Here is a 21,478-nt window from a genome sequence, read left to right on the forward strand (position 1 = left end):
GTATGTAGAAGGGTAATTCACTTTGCAAATGCACTGAACCTTAAAAACCTTGCAACACAATCTTTCCGAGCTGGCACTGGAGACCTATTTTTGTATCAGTATTGGAATCCGTTTTGCCTTTTGTTTGCTAGCAATCCCCCCCCCCCCCCCAAATGTTCTTGCGTATTGGGAGACTTGTCCACACAGAAAATATCTCCCATAACAATGGAACAGATTATCACTGGGAACCAGATATTGGGGTGATTGGAAACAGCAATGCTATATATTTCTAAGCTGCCTTCTGCTTGCATCAAACCCTCGCAGGCCCCGACAGGCTGGAGAATGAACGAAGCTATGTCCTCTTTGCCTGAAAGAAATCAAGGTGTACAGTTCAACTGGCGTTTGGGTACTAATCTATGCTATCATTTAATATAGTGGTTGTTTATTTGTTCAGTCACTTCCGACTCTTCATGACCTCATTGACCAGCCCACACCAGAGCTCCCTGTTGGCCATTGCCATCCCCAGCTTTTTGAGAGTCAAGCTAGTCACTTTAAGGATACTGTCCATCCATCTTGCCCTTGGTCGGCCCCTCTTCCTTTTTCTTTTCCATGTAATATGGTGGTACTTAATTAATTAGAGGTATAGTTAGTTGTACTAGTGGCAGATGAGGCTACCTTCCACCCCAAAATGACATACATGTTACCTGGGAAGAAGTCTCTCATCCAGACTGACCACAGCAAATCGTGTCTCCTTCCTTTCTCCCAAAACAAGCAGCATCACAGATCCTAGCAATTAACAACCTTTCAGCAGTTACTAATTTTTCTTCCTAATTGGGTGAGTGCCTGCAAATTCTGGGTACCTCTGAAGGCAACTCCTCATCTGGGTCCTGCACTTGGTATTTCTGATAATGCCCTGTTCTAAGAGGAGGATGGGAAAGTTGTCTTATTTTCCTCTTGGACCTCTGTTACCATGAACCATATCACACATCAGGAAAAGAGGCACTGTTTCAGAAATCAATGGGCATTTAATACTCTGTACCATTACATTTTTGCTATGGAATCCCACAGAAGTTCTGTTTTGTCATTATCTTCAAAATATAGTGACGTAGGGGATCTGAAATGCAGTAGCCAAATACTGCTTTATGTCTGTGTCCTCACAAAAATTTCTTTAAAACTTGATTGTGTGTTCTGCTTCTAAACTTGACAAAACTTGGATATGATGAAGTACATTTAACTTCTCTAAAAAGACATTTCTTCTGTCCATGTCACATAACGTTTATACCTTGGACCTGATTTGCACTTGACATGTGATGTCAGAAAGCTTTAAAAAAATCAGGCAGTAAGTTTTCCCTTCAACAAGAAAGCACACTGTTGGTCTGCGTTACAAAAAGAAAGATTCTCTATCGATGATTGCATCTACCAAGTACTCCTTTAATTATGCTTCAATGTTTTTCTCTCTACAGTGACAGACTTGTACTAGAATTTCACCAGGACCTCAGTCTCCATGGCACAGTAATTCTAATTATTATGGGAAACAGTACAAAGTTAGTTAAGAAACAGAAGGCATTCTACAGAAAAGAACATGAGGGAGAGCTAGTGGTATTCTAGGGAGGAGCAGCAGATTCAGCATCTGCTCCAGAAAGACGCATAAAAAGCCCTCCAATCTCAGTTACGTCATCGGTGGCAACTGGTACCGTCCTGTTTTCTCGGTCTTCAATAAAATCCCAGAGACGAACGGAATTGAGGAACTGAAAAGAATGGAAAACACAAGTAACTCTGACAGTGCTTTTCATGTCTTTAGCATTATTCAGCAAGGGGTGATATTTTTGGCTTTTGAGGACTATATGCCAGCTGTGGAGCCACAGCCCCTACCCCATATAAGCACACTTTTTCTTCTTGGCTGATCCCTGCTAAGAAGTACAGGGATTCCTTTCTATCAAAAGAAACCTCTTTCTTCAGATTGAAACTTTCCCTTGTCCAGCAATTCTGTCCACATACTCCCAAGTAAATGCCTCTGGGAAGTCCATAAACAGGGAGAAGAGGTTGCTTGTCTGTAACTAGTTCTTCCAGTTGTCATATGTGAACTCATACAAACTGAGTAGCTCCTCTGCATAGTACATATTTTGGAATCATCTAAGCTGTTATGTAATTCTTTTGACATCGGCCCCTCTTCCCTGAGTCCATGTCATGGACCCGATTCCCACTTAAAACTCAGTTCCCTAGATGCAGTCCAAGTAAGCTGAAAGACAGTCTAGGAAAAGGCAAAATTGTTTTCTGAAAGAAGAAAACCAAAACTTAGCACACAAAGAATACAAAATGTGAAAGAATATCTAAAAAGGAGCGAACAGCTCACCAATAGTTCCTTTAAATGTGCTCCTGCAGCAGCCAAAAAGGAACTGAGGTTTTCAGCAAGAATCAGGCTGGTCACATGGATCAAGGGAAGAGAACTAGTGCTAAGATGCTTAGAGAACAGCTCTAGAAGTTTCCAAATGATGTACTGCACAGGGACAGTGAACCCTTTTGTGTGAATCACAGAGACCATGAAGAAGAATCAATCACATCTAATCCTTCTCCTCCTCAGATATCCATTTTACCTTTTTCTAAAGAGCAGTACAGCTGGCTGTACGTTGGACATGGTGGAGACATATGAAATTCTAATCCTTCTATGATTAAAACAGCCATTAATTACGTCTGCTAGTTCTCAGCCAGAATAAAATTGTAAAAGTTCTTAAGACTACTGTGATGCCAAAGAGGCCGAGACTGAACAGAAGAAGAAATGAGGTAGTGTGAAACAGCAACCTATATATACCAGATGAAAGTAGCTAAGTACATTTGAACATAATAATCAGATGAAGAACTTTCTTTCAGCAGGCCTTTGAGGGCTGACTGTTGAGGGGGAAAGGGTCAGTTGTTTACATTTGTTGTTGACACAAACATGGCTTCAGATTACAGTTAAGACTGTAGGCACAGATGTATTACAAAAAAAATACAGTTGTTAACCTCACTGGAGTTTTAAAAATGGTTACTTCCACCCATGATCAAACCCAAATAAACATGCAATTTGCAAGGCTATTTAAAATCATGATGCACAATGCTGCACATAAACTCTTGTCAAACAGGTGTACTTTAAATACCAACTAAACTTGTTTATGAAAGAAAGGATTGGATTGTCAAAAAAGATACTAAGCACAGTGTGAGGGATCGAATTTCTAAGGAGAGGAATTGTAACCAAAGAACACCCTATTTCCCAATTGTACTAAAACAGTATTTGCAAGCCTTTTGTAAATGTTGGAAAGTTACATTTTCCAATAGCAGAACTCTGCGGATCATTAAGGTTGAACACTTCTGTTGATCCAAGAGATAATACATTAATGGAAAGGGAGCTTGGAAATCTTACCCGGACAGTCCCTTCAGAGCTGAGCTGCTTGCGCGGTTTCTCTGGTTCGGCCCGTCTCCCATCTGGATAGGCATGTAAGTATAGACACTTCCCCCCAAAGGGACAAGTCCCCTTGCCCTGCTCAAAATACTTGCAGGCCTTTCTCCTGGAACAGGAAAACCAGAAAAGACAATATTTTCACTTACACAAGAGTTACAACCACACCATTCATGTGTGGTGTCATGGGAGGGCTGAATACAAAACACAGGAAGTAATAAAAAAAATGACATAAAAACAGCAAAAGTTATCTCAAGAGAAAGGAAACTAGATATGATATGATTGATGGTAGCTGTATAGCATTAATTTCCAGCTTTAGTTACCAATTGTGTTTTTATATTCACTTTTGTGTTATGGTTAGGATAGATGCAACCTTCACTGTAGGACTCTGTTTAGAGTAAGATATACTACTGCTTCAAGATAGGCTGCCAGCCTAATCAAAGTTAAATTGGCAATTAATTTTGTCTGTGTGCATGATAAAAAGTCCAAATATGAAATTCTGGAAAATCAGAAGGATATACTTTTAGGGATCTTGATGAATTCACTAGGAAATGACTGTGCTACTTCATTAATTCTCAAGTACTCAAAAACCAAGTGCTGAGAAATTGAGGTTTCTTCCCTTTCAACTACTCTTATTATTTTTAAGCAGGAGGAACCAAGGCCAATATATAAATGTAAGACAGGAGGTTTGGGGAATGACATATGATAAAATCCTCTCCCATTTTTCTATTAGAGTTTAAAAAACAAAATGTGAAGTTTTAATTGTACAACTGTGATACAGTAGCATCTGCATATATAGTTGTGCACTTAGTAAAACAACTTTTACCAATTAAGTTCAATCTGGAGCAAAGGGAGTTGAGTAGACAACATGTTAGAGAAGAATATACTCGCAAAATTAGACTCTATGCATTGCTTCCATTTTATTTATTTCATTGAAAGCAACCTTTCCTGTTTATTCAAAGGTTATCCGGAAAGGTTACAAGATTTTTTTAAAATACAAAGAATGAGTATATTTTACTAAAGCTTACATGGATTGTAGCATAGGTATTATATTACATTACATGTTACATTACATCACATATTTTTCCACATAATCATCCATGGAACGAGTTTTTGATGCCTGTGTCATTGAAGTTTCCCTCTGCCTTTTTCAACCACTTTGTCACTTCAATTTTACCACTTCATTGTCGGAAAAGTGATTTCCACCAAGGTGCTCCTTCAATTTAGTTAACAGAGGATAATCACTGGGTGAAAGACTGGGGCTGTGAGAGGGGTGTCTTAAAACATCCCAACCAAATGAAGTCACCAACTCTTGTGTTGCATGAGAGGTGTGCGGACGCGCATTGCCATGAAGGAGACAGACTCCCGCTGTCAGCATCCCATGACGTTTGTTTTGGATGGCTTTGTGAAATTTCTTCATGGTCTCACAATATATTCCGTACCCATTTTATCACAAGCTGTCTTGACATTATGTCCTCTCCATAAACAAATGATTTCACGATGAATCGCAGCAGCGTTCATGCCCTTAGTATTTAGGTAGCGTATTACAGCGCGAACTTTGCACTCAGAGGGAAACGGAATGAGGATGCTCATCTCTACCCTTCACCACAGCGCCAGTTGATGAGCTACCGATGAACTGGCACTGCTCATTCACTTCCACTGGCTTCCCAGCAGCGATACCAACTTTTCCTGAGAAAATTCCCCATGAAAGCTATGTGCCTTGTAACCTTACTTTCCAGATAAATTTCATATCTTTATGGGGAATTCCAGTAAAAAGGAGGAAATAATAAACTCACTAATGTGTCAGCTTACTATCATGCATGTAGACCTTTCCAGAAATTCAAACTGATTTTTCTGGTGTATTTGTTCCAGAAATGTAGTAGAACAAATTGTTATGGGACAGACGGATTCCTGACAAATGCTCTTTTCTCTTATTAGTTTGGAATCTCCACGCTCTGATTTTCCAGCAGAGTAAGTGATTTATACCCTTTAAACAGAGGAGCACACCACCAGAGGCCCAAGCTGCTTCTTCTGACCAGCAGCTGCAGATTAATAGCACAGCCACTGATGTGACTGATAAGCATAAACACGGGCATAAATACAGAGCAATGTAATATACACAACAAAAGCTTAGCCTTCTCGGAAACATATAACTATGTTTTAGAGTGCAAGACTGAAGGTCACCAAATCAAAGACCTGACCTTTTGTTAAATATAACAAGCATTTAACTAAATGCTAGACAGATTAGTAGGATACATACACAGCTCACTCTTAAATGATATAGAACTAAAAACTCTTGATCCCAGTTTTTCATTGCCTATTCACAGGAAAGTAGAGAAGTCATCAAAACATTGACTGGGGAGTTGGTTCTATATTTCTAACTATCCCACAAAATTTCCAGTCCCAAATTAATAACAACTCAAGTCAAGACTGGTAATCCATAATCTCATTCCATTGGCCATGGTGGAAACTCCACATCCACATATTTAGAGGCTCACAGACTCAACTCCACTGATTTAATGGAATTAGAAGCAGGAGGGGAAGAAAATCCCTTTAGGCAAAGAAATGACAATGACACACTATTGCTTAAAAGTTGCCCCAAAAAGACACTGAAATGCTGAGCTAAAATCAAGGCCACACTGCAATTCTGGAAAAAATACTGTTCTTGCAGTGCTTTATGGTCTAATTTTCTGTTTCCATGTTGGAACCTAAAATTACGAATTCTATCAACAGATATTTCCAGATTCTGCACCTCAGTCTGAAACAATATTAACACAATTGGAGTCTTCAAAAAGACATAGTCACAGAAACACTATTGGACCATATGAGACAGAAATTGCACGCTGTGAGCATGTGCTCCCATAACATTCAAGGAGCCCCAATAAGCTTAAATGCAACATAGCACAAAACAAAAGCGCCTGACCTTCCCACTTAACAACATTTACTTTCATCTCTGAGTGAAATAAAGGGTGGCTAGAACATGGGGCCCAGACAAAGATTTATTATTGGGGTCTCTCACCTTAAATTTAGCAACAGACTATAGCCACTTTGTAGACTGTTCGGTTGTTGAGAAACCAACATTTTATAATGCATTGTTTCTGCAGCCTTGAAGCCTGCTTATCCAGAGATGCTTCATCATTATGCCTGAACAATAATACTCTTCAAAAACAAAATTAGAAACTTGCATATACTAAATGTAACTCAATATACAACTCAATATACTAAATGCAACTCAATATGAAACTCAATATCAGAAGCTTGCATATACTAAATGCAACTCAAAGTGCAGGTGAAACACTAAAAATGGGTCTTATATCAGGACTGACTTGCTCCAATTCATCCACTAGGCTTACCAAATTGATATAGCCCATAAAGCACTCAAAGTATTAACCTGTCTGCAGGCAGAAGTGAACAAAGTGCCATTTGGTTGCTCTTTTTGTGGTCCCATTGTATGTTCTTCATTGAATACTGGTGAAAAGGTTAAAATATCTCTTCTGAAAGCTTCAGGCGTGATACGTCAGCTTTGAAAATAGTTGTTTTTCAAAAACAGAAGTAGATTGCCAGCCATTTCCAATCTTACTGCAAATTCACTTTTTAAAAAATTGATACTTATTTTTATTTATCGTGTCAGATGCAAATTGAGAATACAATTATACTATATATAAAAACACAAACAAAGCTTAAAACTTGGCAATATGCTAAATTTTCTTTGGCCATTTCAAGTGCCTCTGGTATTGCTGTAGGAAGGTCCTCCACTGTGCATGTGGCAGGGCTCAGACTGCAAGTGGTCTGTGGTTTTCTTTTCTTTACACTTGCATGTTGTGGACTCCACTTTGCAGCTCCATTTCTTAAGACTGTGTTCCGGCATCTCGTGGTGCGAGAGCACAGTCTGTTCAGTGCCTTCCAAGTCACCCAGTCTTCTGTGCGCCCCTGGTGGGGGGGAGTTTCTCACTGGTATCAGCCAATGATTGAGGTTCCACGTTTTTACCTGCCACATTTGGACTTTGTCTTGCTGAGGTTCCTGAAGGTAGATCTTAGGAAGTTGCTTCTTGATTTAAGACATTGGCATGCTGGTTGACAGAGTTGGGCCATTGATGTCAATGCCTTGGCCCTTTCATTGCTGGCTGTTACTTCCCAGCAGATATCAAGTGGTGCGATACCGGCAAAACAGTATAATTTCTACAGTGGTGTAGGGCATAGGCATCCTGTGATAATGTGCCATGTGTCTTTAGGAGCCATATCCACTGTTTTTAATGTGGTGTGTCAGCTTTTGTATGATATTGTTTCTAGCACCCACTTTTTTGCTTGATAGTCAAGCAGTGCTTCTTGTCAGAACAGTCTTTTGATACTTACAAAGCACGTATGGCCGACACACGGGAATAAACATTGATATAGACTAAGCCATTTTTAAAAAAACCTCAAATCCACTCTTATCAATCATCTCTGATTTCAAATTATTTTAATCATACTTACCCTACCCCCTGCTTAAATGCTTCAATAAGCTCATTCTTCTTGGTCTGGTCTTCAACCCAATACACACTGGGAATTACAAACTCTGAAATCACACGACATTCTGGGCAGGATCTTGAATGGAAAAAGAAGAGAACTGTACTCTTGTTTTACACTTTTTGCTACACAAGAGTCCACACTGCCATATAATCCCATTCAAAACAGATGTGGGATTTTATTTAGGTGTGAGGAAGGGGCCTTGGAGTCACATGTGATTGATCCTAACTTTCTTTTCATTTTACACATTTTTCATTAAAAAAAGAAATAGTTGCTGCTCCTGGGAGTCTTTAACAAATATCGTAGGCCGAAGAAGTTTATTTAAGGAAGGACACTTCTTAATATGGCTGAGGTGGGGTAAATGCATGACTTCCTAAGTGATGTTGAATGGCAGTTCCCAACAGTGCTAGGCAACACAATGAAAGGTGAGGTATGATTGCGTCCAAGCACATCTGGAGGGTTAGATACTCTCCATTTTCACAATAACAGTTATTTTTTCAGTGTGGTTCCAAACAAGGTCTTAATTTTGCCAAGCTTATATTTTTTAAAAAAGCAAAACATAGAGGCTACTCTGAAGTACCTGCTGCTATCTATGTTTAGGCTGGTAGGCTTTCTCTGTGGTGACTTCAACATACTCTCTTCTTTTTCAAAAATATTTTAATTAAATATTTTTGACGTATAAACACACTGAATGGGAAGCAACAATACTTATGAATACATAAACACATACTTAGACAATGATTACCTAACAAACAAAAATATCTATCTATAACTCTAAAACTATCAACATATACATAAATGAAGGCATTGTTGAAGGCTTCCATGGCCGGAATTGCTGGGTTGCTGTGAGTTTTTTGGGCCGTATGGCCATGTCCAAGCAGCATTCTCTCCTAACATTTCACCAATATCAGTGGCTGGCATCATCAGAGGTTTCGAAGATACCAGCCACAGATGCAGGTGAAATGTTAGGAGAGAATGCTGCTAGATCATGGCCATAGTTCGAAAAACTCGCAGCAACCCTATACATAAACTAGTTTTTAAAGTGGATTTCCAGCTTCTCCTTTGTTGGTTTCTCTATAAATGTAACAGATTTTCCACTTTGTCCAATAAATTGTTTATTTCTGCTTATTTTAACATTTAGAAATGAATATCCGAATGGTTATGGTCTCCAAACCTGTAATGTCTTTCCTCTTCACTCAATGTATATTGATAAAATTGTTTTCCTCTCTTCTTAGAATGTCTGAAGTAACTTATTCTTTTGTCCATTTCTATTAATTCCGACATCTTCACTGTCCAGTCTTTATCATTGATGTTTCTTTCTCCCTTCCTATTGATACTAATTTTATACAAATAATCATGCAAATATTCTGTGCCTTTTCAGTGTCTCTTTCACCTGGTGGCACTGAAAGTGTGAGTCACAGAAACTTACTTTATGATGGGATTCTCAAACTGCTTGACTCCCCGCCACTGTCGGATGCAGGACAAACAGTAGGTGTGGTTGCAGTTGGAAAGGATCCCAAATCTTCGTTCTGATGCAGATGGCTTGTCATACACCACTTCCATGCAGATGCTGCACACCTTGTCCTGACTTGCCTGAAAGGCAAAGGCCTTCTCCATCTCATGTTCAAAGGTTGCCATGCACATCTAAATACATGGAGAAAAGGCCACAATGTCATTTTAATAGACAGCAAGAGAGAAAGGGTTACTGTGGATTTATGTCTGGATGCCATTACAATTCAGTCATGTTTCAGTCTTTAAGTCCCACTTAATGGTTATTCCCATTTATAGAGTAGCATTCTAAATGACCAAATAAAGAAAAATCATGCAAACAGATGTGTGCTTGTTGCTTATGAAATCCCCTTAAAAACTAGTAGCTTCAATTTGAAGAAAAAACTGGTCACAGCAAAAACATATTGCTAATAAAATAAAACTCACAGCATTGAAGTATAACCGCCCCATTTCGGTTTTTACAGGGAAAAAATATGTATACATAAAAAATACTATCTTTAGCATCCTAGAGGGACAGTAAGAAACACATGAAGTATGCCAAGCCTAAAAAAACATGGTGGTACAGTTTATATCAATGCACACATTGCAGATTAGAGGGTTATACTGAGAAAATAGGTTACAGCAGACCTATATAATAGGCCTGTCGGTTTCGTTTCGTTAATTCGTTAATTCGTATTAAAATCGTTATTTTTAGCATATCCGAAGCGATATCAAAACATATTTTTAAACCCGGAAGGGTTTAAAAATATCGAAGCAGCAGCCCCATGTATTTTACGAGCTGAAGCTCCGCTCGTTAATTGCATGGAGGCTGCTGCTGAGCGCGCCATCCGGCTCTGGCTCCTCCTCTTCCTCCGGAGCCCATTGGATGGCGCGCCGCTACCTTGGCAGCCACCCTTGGCAGCCCATTGGATGGCAGCCACCCTTGGCAGCCACCCTTGGCAGCCCATTGGATGGCGCGCGGAGGCCGCTTGTGACGCGCGCGCGCGCCATCCGGCTCTGGCTCCGGCGCCCCCCTCCTCCTCCTCCTCCTCCTCCTCTTCCTCCCAGCTGGGAGGAAGAGGAGGAGGAGGAGGAGGAGGAGGGGGGCGCCGGAGCCCATTGGATGGCGCGCGCGCGCGCTCACAAGCGGCCTCCGCGCGCCATCCGGCTCTGGCTCCGGCGCCCCCCTCCTCCTCTTCCTCCTCCTCCTCTTCCTCCCAGCTGGGAGGAAGAGAAGGAGGAGGAGGAGGAGGAGGGGGGCGCCGGAGCCCATTGGATGGCGCGCGGAGGCCGCTTGTGAGCGCGCGCGCGCCATCCGGCTCTGGCTCCGGCGCCCCCCTCCTCCTCTTCCTCCCAGCTGGGAGGAAGAGAAGGAGGAGGAGGAGGAGGAGGGGGGCGCCGGAGCCCATTGGATGGCGCGCGCGCGCTCACAAGCGGCCTCCGCGCGCCATCCGGCTCTGGCTGACTTTTCAGGGCTGTATGACCATGTTCCAGAAGCATTCTCTCCTGACATTTTGCCCACATCTATGGCAGGCATCCTCAGAGGTCTGTTGGAAACTAGGCAAATGGTGAGTTATATATATCATCTAATATCTATGGAATGTCCAGGGTGGGAGAAAGCCATTCAATGCTAATCAAGGTGACCATTACTGCAACATTCACACTTAGCCTGTTTGATCAAGAAAAATTTTTTTTCAAAAATGTTTTGTAAATAATAACGAAAATTCGTAAATAACAAAACATTTTTTTTGAAAGTTTTGTAAATATTTTTAATATCGAAACAAAAAAACACCCCAATTAAGAATCGAATTTAGAAACAAATTTTTTCTTGATCAAACAGGCCTACTATATAACAGTCGAGGCAGGCCACAGGTGACTTGAAATTGTCCACACAGACTTTGTTCAAGCCTTTTTTATAGAACAGCAACAAGCCAAATCAAACGCATAACTTTAAGAAGCATAATTCTGCTCTGTCATGCCCAATTGTATCTTTTTTAACTACAGATGGTCTGCATTTTAAAACTGTGCTACTTTACTTTATTATATGTGTTTATAGTGGATAGTTTTATATATTTTTTGTGATACTGTTTTATATTCATGCAACATTTATGCTATATGCTGTACTTTGGAGTGCCTTGTAAGCTGCCCCAAGTCCCTTTGGGGAGATGGTGATGGGATATAAATAAAGATTATTATTGTATTATTATTACCATTATTATTATTATTATTATTATTATTATTATTTAACAACAACAACAATAATACAACAGCATTATACAAAAAGAAAAATCCAAGGTAAAGGTACGGACTCCTTTTAATGTGAACTTTTATCTTCCAAATCTATGAACTACTTGGTGTACACAACTTGGATATGCTGTGAGATTTTACAACAGGACCCACTTATTACTTCTAATCAGTTGAGAATGGAACTGTGATAGCAAATTCAACTCTTCACATAATACCTGTATTCAAACTCAGAACGCTGGCGTGTCTGGTGGTTGTATATTGACAGTGACATGTGTGCACTGAAGTTACCAAGTTTTGTTTCTTTATTATAACTTCAAACTGGTTTAGCAAATTGTTCTTCTTATAAAACTTATTTTCAGAACAAATTAATGTCATATACAATAATTATATTTTCTAGTACACTCCCTCTGAAAGAAAAATAATATGCCTGGTCAAATCTAGTAGATAACATAAAACAAGACTTTACAAACAGACATGGTATATAAAGACCAAAAAACTAAGTATTCTAACAAGAATAGATACAAAGGGAAATGGGTTTCTGACTATGAGAATGAACCACATGGCTCACATTCTCTATTCACTCTACTGTGTGTAGTAGAAGGAAAGCTCATGCTTTTAAGATAAAACTGTTTTATGGTTCCCCATGACATCCAGGGAACAGTAGTTTGTTTTACTTATGTTTGAAAAGCAGCCCACAACCATGTTATTAGCCATCATTTAAACTAAGGTAAATTTTTCCAAGTCCAGATGACATGGGGAACTTCTGTTAGCTTAAAGTCAGAAATGGAAACATTCAAATGTACACAATGGAGCTCAAGCTTTACTCCTGGTCAATTCTACCTTCTCGTGTGTTTTCCTCTGTTCTGGGTCAAAAGGGTGAAGAACTTGTAAGCCGCAGATTTCACACATTTGCCCATGGAGGTAGATGCATCGGTCACCAAACTGGCACATGCCAGCTGCCGCATAGGGACACAACTGTTCGCCATCCATGTACGAACTCCCTGGTTCAGCATCCTCTTCTTCAAGCCCACTGCGGATTGCATCCAAGTACGAATGAGGCTTTGTTTCGGGAGGAAGCACTGGAAGACTGCAACTTGCAGAATCGCTCAGAGAGCTGGATCTCGTCCTTTCTTCATTGGATCCACATAAATCTTGGAAGAGGGGAAAGGAATTATTTTATCTCATTCAAGGACAGGAGGTTATAAATTCATGGTAGATGACTCGCAGCATTTCCATTCTAAAAGTAGTAATTTTTTTTGGCTAACTTTAATCAAACATGAGAAATTTACTTTCATCTTCAAAGCATTGAAAGCTTTTATCATTGCCACGATTAATACCACAAAACCGAATCAAGTAAACCAATGCACCAACAAAGCATGCATTTTAGGTTTTTTTTTTAAGGTTGAATGAATTACGGCATAATGGCAAAATGCCAATCACAACAAGTGCAGCATATAATTCTGTGCATGAAGGGAGAGATTGTAATTTTCAAAGACATTGGAGGTCAACGTTGGGTGAATTTTGTTCTCATCACAATGATTTCCTTAAGTGCAACATTTCATTTTGGTCCACAGAACTGGATGGCATTGATTGACTTATATGAGAGAAGGGAAAGGAATCCTTGCTTTTCTTATCTCAAACCATGAAGAATGCAACATGTATCTATCTGCACACTACAATGCTGGCTTCTACCCCTTGGTCATTTCCCCTTCCCCCCGTTCAGACTTAGGGTCGTTCTAAGTCTGAAATGACTTGAAGACACCCAGCAGCAACAATCCTAATTAACTTAACTATCTCATCAACCAAAAGCACGCCCACACTTTCCAATGAAAAACTGGTGGGTTTATGTCAGTTAAAATTGTTTTTAATTTTAAATATTGTACTGTCTTTCATGGTTTTTTTTTTTTTTGCACTATGAATAAGATATTGCAGTTTGCAAAGGACTTTGTTCACTTTTTGTCTTGTCCCCCAACAGTCTGAGGAACTGTGAACTGATTCTCTGTTGGAAAAGTTTGAGGATCCCTGCTCTAATGCGTAAGAGTCAAATCCATTTATTTACAGTATTTCTATACACTTACCAGAAATTGAGAAATAAAATTAAGAACAAGTTTTAAAAATTCTTAAAATGTGAATACTTGGGAGTTTTAGCTGCTTTGAGTCCCCTTTGTGGGAGATAAAGCAGGATATAACTAAATATAACAATAATAACTTCAGAGCCAGTAAACTCCCCAGCAAAAAATCCTAGGGATTAGAGTTGGGGTGCTACTTCATATATGCTAGCACCAAACATTTAGGATTCCAATGGTTAAAAGCAAATTTCTGAAGAGGAACTTGAAATGGACTGGGATCAATGCTGATCTACCAGATGGAATGCTGGGAACAGCCATATTCTATGACTCCAGGGAAACAGTTGAGGAAAAAGTATACTTACCAAGTTTTGCATTATTTTTAAGCCAATAGGCAAGCAGGCAGCAATGACTGGGATTTACCTGCCCTTGGCATACATAAATGAATTTCTTTTCTACAAACCACATATTTACCATTAGTGTCAAATGAAACACATAGCAAAGGAAGATAGGATGCAATTTCGTTTTCACCCCTCTATAATTCTATTAGCCAAACAATATGCAATCATTTGGAAAACTGAGGCTTGAAATAAAACTGGGAGACCAACATAAGAAGTAGTAAATAAATGACAACACTGAAGCACTGATTATTCACTCCGACTCACCTCTGTCCCTGAGTACTAAAGTTTTCTTTTCCCGTTTTCCAGGCTCATGTACTTTACTTTTTGTTACCGGTGTATTTTGGTCTGGAAGAGCGTTAAGACTGTGAAATGGTGGTGCAGAAGCATAAAGTGGTCTGGTTCCACCCATAACACCTGATGCAGAAGATGCAGGAGGTCTAACATGATCATACCTTAAGAACAATAAAAAGACACAAAAATAACTAACACATACATTTAGATCAGTGGTTCCCAACCTTTTTTTGATCAGGGACCACTTTGATCAGGGACCACTCTCCAACATTAGTACCAAAAGGGTTACGAATCAGTTTTTGGTCAATTTTAGGCTCGGTTTGGTTATTTGAGGTGCTGATTCAGAAAATTACATTGGATAGACCACATCAACTCTAGTTTCTGAAACAGAACATATCCATCCAGTAGTCGCCATCTGCTTGCTCACAGAAAACCATATTTAATAACCCTCAGCACTATAAGAGGTTTCGTGAGACCAGTTGCTCTTGTTGCAACTGTGTAGTAATGGTGAGGCCGTGGACCATATTTTAGTTCTTGTGGACCACTGGTGGTCCATGGACCACAGGTTGGGAACCACTGCTTTCGATCAACATAGACAAAGAAAAAGCATACAACTGTTGTCATGCAGTTTCTAAAACTTATAGGGATAACTTCATTTGCAAAAAGGCCTTTTGTTTATTGTTTAGAAAAGCTATGGTGCAGATAAAAGGAGTATGTTTTAACAAGCTCTTAGTATACCTTTTTAAAATCCCCTCTGAAGCAGATGAGAGAGCCAACTTTGCACCTCTGAAAATCTTTGAGACAGACAGAAATGCCCATAAAGGATAGAAGTGGCAGAAATCTACTTCTAGTTTAGCAAATTATTTTTAATGGTCACTTAGCACATTCACACATGCAACTTATTTAAGAGGTGACTGACCTCTTGAAGGCTTCCAGGAAGAGCAATTCAGCCTTTTTGATGGCCAGAAGGAGGGAGATTTAGGGAGCATAGATGGGTTGAGGGACCCCAAACAATCTGAGAGTGGCATACAGCCTCAGTGCTGTACTTTGCCAAACTCACTTGGCAACATAATGAAAATCACTACCAAGGAACTCTGAAATGCTTTCTCAGAATGACTGCAATTTAGGTATATAAGGCCAACTTAACAATAAGTGCCTGTGTATATATTTACTTAGAAATATCACCGTGCGAACACTCTAAATTTGGACTTCCTCTCAGGTATGCAGATGGAGCATTGCAGCATAACAACCCAAGACTGTGTATGGTTTTGTTTCCTGACTCCCACTAAGAGTTTAATTTCTAATGATTTCTTTGTAGCCAGGCAACTAGTATTTAGCATGGATGGGGACATCTGTTTTACACAGATTGCAAGCTTCACAGTCAGAAGCAAGTCCCATGGTGAAATATGTCTAAGCATACACAGCATTGAAGTTTTAGCACAGGGAGAATGGCTCGGTATGATATATAACACTAAAGTATCCTGGCGCTGCCATTCTATACAGGACTCACTTACCTAGAGAGAAGCTCCATTTAACTTGGTAAAACCTTTTACTTAGTAGAGAAATGTTAGTATTGCAAAGATCTCTATGGGCCCTTCCAGACAGGCCCTATATCCCAGGATCTGATCTCAGGTTTTCTGTTTTAAAATGGATTATATGTCCCCACTGTCAGATAATCTGGGATAAACAGAAAACCTGGGATCAGATCCTGGGATATAGGGCCTGTCTGGAAGGGCCCTAAAATTTATCCAACTGCTGATAAGAGCTTTCTCAAAACCGTGTGAGCCTGGCTCCGATAGGATACTGAAACATTACGCTGGTTCAAAGTGCTGGCTTCAGCTCATAAAGCCTTGAATGGCCCCATCCCAACTTACCTATCTGAATGCATCTCTCTCTCTATGAACCATCACGGAGGTTAAGATCTTTTGGGGAGGCCCTGCTCTCGGTCACGCGACTCACAGGGATGAGAGACAGGGCCTTCTCAGTGGTGGCCCTTTGGCCATGGAACTCCCTCCCTGGTGCGATTAGATTGGCCCCTTCCCTTCTGTCATTTTGCAAACAAGTGAAAACTTGGCTTTGGGAGAAAGCATTTGACCCAGCATAATTATCTGTGTAATACAGTTGGAATTGGCTTTGGATTGATTAATATGATTATCTACTGTCTGACTTTGGACACATGCACAATAGTCATCTAATGTTTACATATGTTGTTTTAAATTGTTGTTTAACTGCTTTTAATTGTTATTGTTGTTTGGGTATGGAAAAATGCCCCTCACGTAAGCCGCCCTGAGTTCCCTTCGGGGGAGATGGGTGAGATATAAATGTTGTTGATTAATGAATGAATTAAGCTCTTCCTAGGATGCTCCATGCAAATGCAGCCGTCACATCTGTCTAAAGAAACAAACTATTCCAATAGAGATAACATTATCTGAAATAATATTGACACAACTACAAAAATTTATCAGAACCTATTAAAAAAAACTAGCAGTTTGTACCTGCAGCGAGTTCCATAGGCACACTGTCCTTTCTGGTAGAATTTGCAGATAGTTGATGGTTTGCTTGTTGACAAGTCGTGTGAAAATAGGCATCGACTCCCTTCTCGGCACACTCCTTGCATAAAATACCTGAAATGAAACTGCGTTTTAGTGAAAAAAATAGCAACTGATTTAAGATGTATTATTTGTGCATCCATCCTTTTCAAGTTTGGCAGACCAATCTGCTCAGGTTTCTTCCTTGTAGTCTATCTATATAAATAAAAATGTAATGTTCGTTTGTAGGATTAACAGAACTCAAAAACCACTGGACGAATTTACACCAAATTTGGACACAAGACACCTAACAACCCAATGTATGACCTTCACTCAAAAAATTGATTTCGTCATTTGGGAGTTGAAGTTGCTCGGATTTATAGTTCACCTACAATCACAGCGAATTCTGAACCCCACCAACAATGGGATTGAATCAAACTTGGCACACAGTTCTCCCATGACCAACAGAAAATTCTGGAAGGATTTGGTTGGCAGTGTCCTTTGGTTATGGAGTTGTATTTCACCTACATCCAGAGATCACTATGCACTCAAACAATTATGGATTTGGACCCAACTCTACACGAATACTCAATATGCCCAAATGTGAACACTGGTGGAGTTTGGGGAAAATATAGTCTTGACATTTGGGAGTTGTAGTTGCTGGGATTTATACTTTACCTATAATCAAAGAGCATTCTGAACCCCACCATCGATAGAATTGGGCCAAACCTCCTACACAGAACCCCTATGTGGGGACGGCTAGTTTATACTAAAATTTAGAACTAGAAAATTATTTAAAAATTGAAGATGGAAGGAGGAGTTTAGAAACAGGTCCCAGGGCGATTGCTAATGCATCTTGGTTCAAATTAAACCCAGTTATTCCATTTGCACCTACACCAGGCCTGGGCCAACTTGGGCCCTCTCTCCGGGTGTTTTGGACTTCAACTCCCACAATTCCCAACAGCCTCAGGCCCCTTCCTTTCCCCCCTCAGCCGTCGAAGTTGGCCCATGCCTTGCCTACGCTAAGGATGGGGCCCAGCCTACAAATCTTGGGAGTGTGAGTGTGAGTGTGTGTGTTGTTCTGGCTCCCCCGGGGCTGAGAGGGAGCGCGCCCGTCCCTCTGACCTGCAGGTCACGTCCTTCGTGGTGCTCATGTCTCCCGCGGCTCGGCTCCCGCTCCGGCTTCCCCTCCCCGCCCGCCTCCTCCTCGCATTTTGGTTCCGCTGAGCGCCGCTGTGGAGCTGGAGGCGGGCCGGAGCCCAGGCAGGGAGGGGCGGCTGGGATGGTTGCTTGGGGAGCCGCCCGGCCCTTCCTTGCGCGGGGGCTGGTTTCCGGCCGGAAGCCTTAAGGGGCGGACCTGCCTGCCAAGGGAAGAGAAATAGGAAAGCGCTCGACGTAGCGTCTATGGCAAAGGTGGAAGGAAGCCGCTCAGACCGGAAGTGCGAGAGCGTAGAGAGCAGGAAGTAGAGCCAGAGCGGCCACGAGGCTGAAGGCGGAAAACGAGAGAGGTGGGCAGAGCGCCCCCTCCCGCAAAATGTAGTGTATAATGTATCTCTACAGTAGAATGACTGCGGGTCGAGTCCACTTTAAACCGCCATGGCTCAGTGCTATGTAATCATGGGCTTTGTAGTTTGGTGAGGCCTTGTTTATACTACAGCTCCCAGGATTCTCAGTGGTTCTCAACCTGGGGTCCCCAGATGTTTTTGGCCTTCAACTCCCAGAAATCCCAACAGCTGGTAAACTGGCTGGGATTTCTGGGAGTTGTAGGCCAAAAACATATGGGGATCCCAGGCTGAGAATCACTGAGCTATGGGAATTGAAGCGGAGTCAAACTGGTTTAATTCCAGTTTAGACTGGAATATTATGAACAAAGGGATCTTGTAGCACCTTATTTGGAGAATTACAAAGGGCCCTTCTACGCTGCCAGATAATCCAGAATATCAAGGCAGATAATCCACGTCTGTTTTGAACTGGATTATATGAGTCTACACTGCCAGACAATCAAGTTCAAAGCAGATCATCATGTCCGAACGGATTCTCCCCTATGAACCATCAAGGTTGCTAAGATCTTCTGGAGGGGCCCTGCTCTCGGTCCCATCACATTCGCAATCGCGTCTGGTGGGGACGAGAGACAGGGCCTTCTCGGTGGTGGCCCCTCGGCTGTGGAACTGTCTCCTGATAGAGATTAGATCAGCCCCTTCCCTCCTGACCTACAGAAAGCTAGTGAAATCCTGGCTCTGGGACATAGCATTCTCAGAATAATTGGGGAGTTCAGCAATAACCTAATAACTACTGACCACACTGGTGGATTGATATTAATGTGATTTTATCCTGGTGATTTGGCTTTATGTATTTATTTTGTTTGTATTTTAACTTATTATGATGTTACTATGTTTTTAGTTGTATTTGTGTATTGATTTTCTGCTGTTAGCCGGCCTGAGTCCCTCTGCAGAGGTGAGAAGACCAGGGTATAAAAGTTTTAAATAAATAAATAAATAAATAAATGTATATGGCAGTGTAGAAGGGATTTGGGAATACAGATGAAAGTTGTGAGGTCTATCATATCAGGTAGAGAGAAAATGTTAGTTGTGTGGGTCACAACTAAAGAAATATGCTTTAAGAAAAAGGTACATAAATCTAGGCTCTAAAATTACTTGGTGTCAATAGGGCTGGCAATGGTTCAAACCATCTTCTGGGGACATCCTTTCCCATTCCATTCCATCATTTCTCTTTCAGGATTTTCCACCAGCATGCAAATCTTAAGTGTTTTAAATCAGAAGCAAAACTCACACAGTTCAGGGGTTAGGATTGCAGTAGTTTTGAAAGAAGTAGTGGTATCAGTTCTTTCGAGCATAAATAGGAGCTTGTGCTAAATTTGTTTAAAAAAACATGCCTGAAAGCTGCTGTGATATTCCTTTCCTTTCTTCCTTTTTATTCTTAGAGTCACTGCCTTTCTTGGAATTTGTAAAAAGGCACCATGATGTAATGGGTTGACTGGAAAGACATGTGTCCGCAGCTGATTGGCTGAGCATGCCAGGAGTCAGAATTCTGATTGGCAACTATCTTTAGCTTGCTGGGAGAAACGGTTTTAACTGTCTTTTTATCTCAGAGAGTGAAGAGAGCGCTGACTGGAAACAGCCAGGAAGGAATGACTGCCAACTCCCTCAAGCCTGATCATTTCTAAGGCATGAAGCAAATTTTAAAGACTATTTAAAAGGACTGTTTATTCCCTCTGTTCTCTGTAAGAATTCAGAGAGACTGCTGTATATATTGTTGCTCTGTTTGACCTTTTGAACGTAAGTAAAGTTACTGTTACTCGTTACACAAATCCAAGTGACACATTATTATACTGCAGGGTATATTTTGATTCAGAAACAGTGATAAAGCTTCTGTTTGTTTACAATTACTACCTCCAACAAATTCCATCTCAGTTTGAAGCAAAAAGAGCAAAGAGTTTTGTGACACTTGAAAAACTAGCAAATTTATTATGGCATAAGGAAATCTTATGAAATCCATGACATTTGCTTACATCAGCCTTGAAGACGTGAACACACATAAAATAGAATCTACTGCCCTCCAAATATCTTAAGCTACTTTTCCTAAGCTTTCTGGAATATAATCCAGTGGTTCCCAACCTGTGGTCTGTGGATCGTGAGAACAAAAATACGGTCCACGGTCTCACCATTATGACACCAGTGACTCAAAACCACGTGGCAACGATAGTGACTGGTCTCGTGAAGCCCTCTTATAGTGCCGAGGCAACGGGGATGTAGGGAGGAGAGAGACTGACTACCCACAAAAGATTACTACAACTACATCAGCTCTAGATCATTAAATATGGTTTTCTGTGGGCGAGCAGATGACAACTACTGGATGGCATATGTTCTATATCAGAAACTAGAGCTGATGTGGTCTATGCAATGCAACTTTCTGAATCAGCACTGCAAATAATCAAACTGAATCTAAAGTTGACCAAAAACCGATTCGTAACCCTTTTGGTACTAATGTGGGAGAGTGGTCCCTGGTCAAAGTGGTCCCAGATTTTAAAAAAGGTTGGGAACTCACTGCTGTTTTAAATTGTTCGATAACAAGAATCACTGGCTTGTGATTCTTCAGGTGTATAGAGTTCCATCATCTCTTCCTATAGCCTGATACAATATAATACCATCTAATGCATTTGATATATCAAGTTATGCTTTATAGGAAAGAACAATGGCAAAAATTATGTGTGCCCTCCAGGCTATGTTGTAACTTTGTAATTTTAATGTTGTTACTTTTTTATTTAGATAATTCAGAAATTTCAGGAATGAAGCAGAGTGCATTTATTATTATATTTATTTATATTCTGTTTCTTTCTCTTAAAGAGTCTCAAAGCGGTGAACAGGAATGAAAGCAGTACAATATACAATTTAAATCTTGCAGACTATAAACATTAAAACATAATTAAACCAAAAATGAGTTATAGATGGCAGCACACTGTTGGCTGGGAGTAGAATATTAGGCACTCACAGATCAAAATATCAAAATGTATCAAATCAG

The 21,478-nt window shown here is 40.5% G+C and overlaps 1 protein-coding gene across 1 annotated transcript; it reads right to left on the reverse strand.

Annotated features, from left to right (window-relative positions):
* Positions 1 to 1,389: 1,389 nt before the first annotated feature.
* Positions 1,390 to 18,312, reverse strand: MKRN2 (makorin ring finger protein 2). The gene is made up of 8 exons (XM_060765949.2): positions 18,065 to 18,312; positions 16,907 to 17,035; positions 14,385 to 14,572; positions 12,494 to 12,804; positions 9,348 to 9,562; positions 7,886 to 7,996; positions 3,377 to 3,521; positions 1,390 to 1,727 (listed from the first exon to the last, which is right to left on the reverse strand). Exons 1-8 carry the CDS (start codon positions 18,091 to 18,093, stop codon positions 1,584 to 1,586), a joined length of 1,272 nt encoding a protein of 423 aa, XP_060621932.2. The 5' UTR covers positions 18,094 to 18,312; the 3' UTR covers positions 1,390 to 1,583.
* Positions 18,313 to 21,478: the final 3,166 nt, after the last annotated feature.

The sequence above is a fragment of the Anolis sagrei genome, chromosome 2 (genome assembly GCF_037176765.1).
Source record: "Anolis sagrei isolate rAnoSag1 chromosome 2, rAnoSag1.mat, whole genome shotgun sequence".
Classification (NCBI taxonomy): domain Eukaryota; kingdom Metazoa; phylum Chordata; class Lepidosauria; order Squamata; family Dactyloidae; genus Anolis; species Anolis sagrei.

What these genes read in the sequence shown, in the direction of transcription:
- MKRN2 (XM_060765949.2), bottom strand. Translation starts at nt 18,093, where the DNA reads ATGAGCACCACGAAGGACGTGACCTGCAG. An exon ending in ACGAAGGACGTGACCTGCAG is followed by an intron (nt 17,036 to 18,064) that starts GTCAGAGGGACG and finishes GTTTCATTTCAG; the next exon opens with GTATTTTATGCAAGGAGTGT. An exon ending in GCCTATGGAACTCGCTGCAG is followed by an intron (nt 14,573 to 16,906) that starts GTACAAACTGCT and finishes ATTGTTCTTAAG; the next exon opens with GTATGATCATGTTAGACCTC.